Source organism: Rhopilema esculentum, chromosome 10, assembly GCF_057945365.1.
Source record: "Rhopilema esculentum isolate cy_ngs chromosome 10, ASM5794536v1, whole genome shotgun sequence".
Lineage (NCBI taxonomy): Eukaryota > Metazoa > Cnidaria > Scyphozoa > Rhizostomeae > Rhizostomatidae > Rhopilema > Rhopilema esculentum.
Window position 1 is genome coordinate 11,588,611 of NC_142824.1, and position 6,186 is coordinate 11,594,796.

Below are 6,186 nucleotides of genomic sequence, written 5' to 3' on the forward strand. Positions count from 1 at the left end.
AATGTTCTTTGAGAATGAATACGAGGCACGGTTTAAACATCTCTCCCGCCAAATATGTTCATTACGATCAAGAAGGATTCATGAAAATTTCAACAAGCATTTGGCCATACACATTTCCAATGAAAAAAGACGAAGAAAAAGCTACTGTCAAAAGTGAGGTAACTTTTGCAGTATGTTCTTGTATAAATTCTGTAATTAAACAACCCCTGTTCAAGGTCAAGTACTGATCTATTAAGAAAAACAACTCACAGCAAGCCCTAATAGAAACACCTCCAGATTGGTGAACAATACTATTGTTGGGTTCTACACTATGTTACATATTGTGGCTCTAGCCCCCCCTAACAATTTTTTCTTGCCTCAGGCTTGATTGTTCATCAGATTACAGATTTACTTATAGGCTAGGTTAACAACTGTCTTTCCTGCCGCTCCCTCTTATGAAAATAATTTCTTTTATGTGGCATTTTTACAGGGCCTGCGCCACTGACTCTTAACTTGGAGAGCAGCAATGTTAAAAAATTCTCATCATTATGGCAAAAATTTTGGTACCGGCAGATTTTGGTTTTAAACATATCTAAAAATAAACCATGAACAATCTGATGAGGCTGAGCTACTGTAAATTGTAATTCTGAATCTTTTAAAATACTTTTTTCAATTTTGGCATGACCTTTCAAAATCCTACCCAAAAAGGAAAGAAGAATCCTAGAATCCAGTGACCCAGTCAGTCAAAATAAAGATGGACACAAAATCTAGTGTCCTTTGAAAAGGTTACATTTCAGAAATGAAGAGCCATCTAGGATGCTTTGAAAATAAGCACAGGATAGCTTGCCTACTTTCTCAGTAATTGGGACTGAACACTTTGGCCCTGGTTTCCAGTTTGCAGAGTATGACCGATTTTGACAAGATCTTATATGCACCAAAGAACCCACGCCACAAGTGCAGGTGGGCAAAAACAACCCAAAAATGCCAGGTGCACCAGAACTATCTATATATTTACAAATTGAAACTGAAAATATGTATAGGTGCACTCCCAACAACGCCATGTCTCCATCACCCATGTTTGCATCTCAGGTGCGCCAATGCCATGCACTACATACTGGCCTGGTTTCACCCTAATAATTTAAGAATGAATTAAATGCAAGACAAGCCTAATTGTTTTGAAAAATTACGAACAGGCAGCCTAAATCTAAATCAGCCTTAACCTAAAATCTAAACCTTAATCTAATGGATCTTATAAAAATAGCACATACCTACACATTAAAGTGTATATGAAAATTTTGGCTAATTCAAATCTTTCATTTAATACAAACTTGTTCTGTGGAAATGCAAAGCATTCCTTCGCATAGACTTACCATTTTCACCACACTATGTTCCTTCAATCTTAGAGATGAAATTAGTACTTTTTGAAGACAGAAAATGGCTTCTTTCGTTTTTTTTATGAAGGCTGATTCTTCAAGGAGATACAAAAATAATGACTGTTTAAGCTGTCGAATCATTGGAACTTCAGCTCTACTGATAGCAAGTGCATATGTGTACTATCATGGCAAAAGGGGGAAGTCAACACATAGCAGACTCTTTTCAATGGCTACAGCTTTGGGTAATCTTTTTTACTTGATTTCATTCAGTACCAATACTGAGTTAAACAGTTGCTTTTTTAAACTGTTAATGACAAGATTCTTTATTCTTCTTGTTCCTGTCAAAATTGGTTGTATGTGTGATATTATGCAACCAGGGCAGGACTTGAACCTGCCACCAGCCAAAAACGTGCAATGATGATACTTTATAGGATATTTTTATAGCAAAATTTCAGTACACAAAGGAACTTGGAAGAATTTCATATCAACTGATTTCCTATAACATGTCATAGTTTTAAATGATAAAATCTGCCAATGGTTAGGGAATAATCAAATTTTTTTTAGCAAAGATTTACCAACAAGCCATCATGTGTGCAAAACAAAATAAAAAAGTTTTAGCTTTTAACAAAGTTTTGTCTTCTTTATATCATTTTAGGGTTATTTTCCCTTGGGGTTCTAAGAGCCATCAAGTAAAGAAACATAACTTATTGGCAAGTATATGATCAACTGTCATGCATCAATCACACTTCAAAAGTGACACATAACCAAGAAAGCCAAAGGAATCAAGATAAAGCAGCAGTATAATTAGCTGCTTTGAAAATAACTGACAATACTTGAGTATGAATAAAATGAAAATAAACTATAAGATGTAGTTTATTTTATCTCCTTTTTGTTATTTTAAATTTTTTGTTAGCAAGTTGTAATGCATAAATAATGTTGAGTCTTTGAATGCAGATGTTCCAACGAATTTGGAAAGAGACCTCCAGCTCCTTTCCTGCCCTCTCAACATTTTTTATAAATCCATTTTTTGAAAGAGTTCCAGCCAGTAGACAGCGAACATTTAATTTTTTAGATAAAAAGGAAATATGACTTAACTGTGACCACACATAAATATTGTCTTTTTATGGCAATCCATCAAAAGGCCTAGGAACTTAACTTCCGAGTATGGAGCATATTTTAAAAACACTGATTACTTATTTTTGTTTGACAAACTTTACAACTGCAATACAATGTTAAGGATCTAATTTGTCTGGAATATAATTTCTTAAATATGCATATTTATACACAATTTTTTAGTACAAAAATCATTCTAATCGTAGTTATGCTTTTATTTTTATGTCTTCGTTTATTTTCTGTATAAAATTACCCAAAATTTTATCATTTAATTTCTTATAATATTCAACCTTGCTACTACTTTTTGGATCAAGATCAATTAGCTTTATCTTATATGCATAGTTGCATCCAGTAGATAAATCTTTAATCATTCTCTGAGGTTTTTCTTCCCTTGTCGTTGCTTCTTTAAATGTTATCATGATTGAGCAGTCTCTAAATGTTGCAGCTACAAGAAATTTCTGAAGTTCAAATATAAGCTCTTCAGTGGTGGCTTCTACCAAATCTTTTTTCAAAATTTGTTCATCAAATTTCATTTTTGTTGTAAAAGTTTCCCATGATGATGAGGAAAAGTCACCAAGATTATTCAGAATTTCCTCTTGATTTGTTGTCTTGATAACTTTCTGATATATAGAATCTATTTCATCCATGGTACTGTCACTAATTTGCTGCACTTTCAAAAGCTTTTGAAGTACACCATTCAAAGCCAATGGTGTGCATTGACTGTCATCGATGGCTGCACTTTCGCTTAACCTACAGGAAGGTGATGTTTTGGCCTTGCACCTTTTTGTTTCTTGTACAAGAGACAAACTTTTTTGCCAAGAATCTGCAACAAGAATGCTTGATAAAATGTTTACTAGACTATTGACATCCAATATTTTTTCTTTTCCAGGAACTAGGATATTGTTAAAATCATGACACAACGTTGATAGGCTACTTTTTCCATCTTTCACAAAAAGCCCAGAATAAATAAGCTGTCCATTATGAAAAACTCTTAAATTGTTTTGTGGCTCTTGAAATAGTGAATGAAGGGCCCTTTTTAGTCTACAGGTACAGTGGGAAAATAAGTCAAGTGGGCAATATAAGCTGCGAGACTTTATTTTTCCTTCAACCAGTTTTAACTCTTGATGCATGCAGAAACGACATGCTAGACTACTTGCTGCACAATCTGATTGATGTTGAGGGGATAACTTTGGAACAAAGCCCCATTTTGGTTTGATTTCTATAGAGTAGGAGCTTCCATCTATAGTCCCTCCTTCTTTACACAAATCTGTGTCATTTTCATAAAAACCTAGATGTGGCATCAAAACTGCCAAATTTCCTGCCGTGAGGCTTTTACACTTCCTCTCTTCGGGCCTTGTTGGACAAGAGACAGCAATTTTTATCAGCCTATCTTTGAAATCATCTGACAATTCAATAACTTGTGCATCAATGAAATATCTATTGTCGTCAAACAAAGGCTTCAAAATGTTCTCTGTGTAAAGCTGTCCCTGACTTGGAGAGATTTGTGGAGATCGGTTCATGTGGCTTCCTTCATCACTCGAAAATTTATTGAGTCTTAGAACCCAACGAATTTCACAACAGGAGAAAACAATGCTTGAATTACCCTCTGCTAGGTATTCCCAGCTATGATTTTCAATGCCATTCGTAAACATCTTTTTATGTCTTTGTTACCTGCTTACTATCTTCTATCCTTCCATCACACTAGTGACGGCCTCGTTTTGATAATTTCAAAAAACTGATATAATTTGAATACTGAAAAGTTAGTATTTTCCTCAAAGGTCAACATAAAAACGACATAATTTTCTCAATGAAATAAATTGAAAAAATTGAAATAAAATATTATTCTGCAATTATGCTTCCCTCAAATAAGCCTCCATGGGGGCTTATTTGAGGGGAGGGGGCTTTTTTTCAAAAATGATTTTTTAGGTGGGGGCTTATTCGAGTGGGGCTTATTCGAGCATAGGGGCTTATTCGAGGATTAATGGTATCAAGTTTTATGTTGATGGTGTCTGATATTATGCATTTTTTACAATTAAAGTTTTAATTCGGATCGAAGGACAATTCATTCGGGAGTCATTCTGAAGATTCATCTCGAATCTTGCTTTGAAAAGGGGGCGCAGGGCGTCAACCGCCCTTGTTGCCTTTTGATAGGAGGGGCATGGAGGCCAAAGTGCCCTTTTCACAGAAGTTCCCTTGGCATCGGTCGTTTGTCATTATCAAAAGATTCATATGAAATTCTAACATTACTTCCTCATTCGTGACGACATTTCTCAAAACTTGTGAAGGAATTGCCAAAGTGATCTAGAGATACCTACGATTTTCACGATACCTACAGAAGATCAAACCAAAATGGCAGTTACGAAAGTATTGTTAGTAGCTGGGATTTATTTTTCAAATGCCCTTTCACTAAAGCTTGCCCCCTTGCCCCTTGGTCGTTTCGGCGTCCCTGCCCTTATATAATAAACATAATACATTGAAATGTGAAAATTTGTTTTCCATAGCTACAAGTTGTCGAGTAATAGCAAAGATAGTTTTAAAGAACCGAAGTGGAAACGTATTTTGCATGATCTAGCTCAGCTAAATTCTATTAGCCATTTTTTAATCTCACTTTTCAATCTTTTGTTGTATGATATCGTTAGTATGTCGTGTTTTTACTGCATTGAATACAAAACTTCAATGTTGTATGCCGATTGTACGGTGCTACAAACACTATTACAAATATTATTTTTTTCATTTCCTTTGAATTCTTTAAGGAGGGTTGCCTTCAACACAAACTGTTTTTCAAAGGAGCCCTCCATTAAAAACATACAATTATAAATGATAAATAACCATATTGAAAAGTTTTCTTAATGGAAATAACCCGCCATTGACATTGAATTATTCGAGGATTTACAATACATTTGCTTTTTGGTTTTGTTTAGAAAGAACGACATCCTGGCATAAGATTTGACTACCTCCAAAAAGCAAATGTATCCTGTATAATACTCATATGATTGATTAGGAGTTAACTAATTGTGAAAGACGAATTTTGTCTTAGTAAGTCAAAAGACAATAATTTTCGATCGAGTAAAATTTTTTTGTTATTCCTAGATTGTCTTTTGTTGATGCACTTATGAACTATGAAAGCAGCAAACAGAACCCAGCAATGTGGTTAAAACAATAATGACAGAAGGCAATCTGACTCTTCCTTGGACGCTTTGCTGTTTGCCAATTGCCTTTGCCATTACCCAAGAGTCAAGCTTATTTGATAACAAACATTTTTAAAGCTAAGAACTAAAAAGGTACCAGTAAGTAAATGTTCACAGCAGCCCACACGTTTGTATATTGTACTAGTTTCATTCATTTTCTATGAAAGCGTCCTTGACATCTTTTCCTGCCCTACACATCAGCGATGAAGGAAACATTTTTTGACTTGGGAGCGCACGAATTTTACAAGAGCTCTTATCCTGGTCACCAGTTACCCAGCAGTCATGGCAAAAAGGACACTTTAGAAGTAAAAATCAACCCAAAAGGAACACTTGCTTCGCTGGAAATTTTATTATACAAAACTTAGAGAAGAAGAGACGATGCTCTTGGTGCCCCCAACCCCTACTTCTCTGTTGAAAATTTACCTTGCAAATCGATTATTCAAAAAATATATATTAACTTTGTACTACAGTGCCTTTTTCAAGAGAAATCATAATTCTTTGATGGTGAAATTAAAAAGCATATTAAACACTAT

The 6,186-nt window shown here is 34.8% G+C and overlaps 2 protein-coding genes across 2 annotated transcripts; one reads left to right on the forward strand and one right to left on the reverse strand.

Annotated features, from left to right (window-relative positions):
- Positions 1-14: 14 nt before the first annotated feature.
- Positions 15-2,146, forward strand: LOC135693987 (uncharacterized). The gene is made up of 3 exons (XM_089110870.1): positions 15-158; positions 1,441-1,594; positions 2,008-2,146. Exons 1-3 carry the CDS (start codon positions 15-17, stop codon positions 2,043-2,045), a joined length of 336 nt encoding a protein of 111 aa, XP_088966996.1. The 3' UTR covers positions 2,046-2,146.
- Positions 2,147-2,671: 525 nt separating this feature from the next.
- LOC135693900 (inositol-pentakisphosphate 2-kinase-like) lies at positions 2,672-4,354 on the reverse strand. The gene has a single exon (XM_065212481.2). The coding sequence runs from the start codon at positions 4,115-4,117 to the stop codon at positions 2,672-2,674; it is 1,446 nt and encodes a 481-aa protein (XP_065068553.2). The 5' UTR covers positions 4,118-4,354.
- Between the last annotated feature and the right edge of the window lie 1,832 nt (positions 4,355-6,186).

Coding starts and splice junctions, on each gene's coding strand:
- LOC135693987 (XM_089110870.1), top strand. CDS start 15: ATGAATACGAGGCACGGTTTAAACATCTCTCCCGCCAAATATGTTCAT. Junction 159..1,440: donor AAGCTACTGTCAAAAGTGAG/GTAACTTTTGCA, acceptor TTTTTTATGAAG/GCTGATTCTTCAAGGAGATA. Junction 1,595..2,007: donor TTCAATGGCTACAGCTTTGG/GTAATCTTTTTT, acceptor ATATCATTTTAG/GGTTATTTTCCCTTGGGGTT.
- LOC135693900 (XM_065212481.2), bottom strand. CDS start 4,117: ATGTTTACGAATGGCATTGAAAATCATAGCTGGGAATACCTAGCAGAG.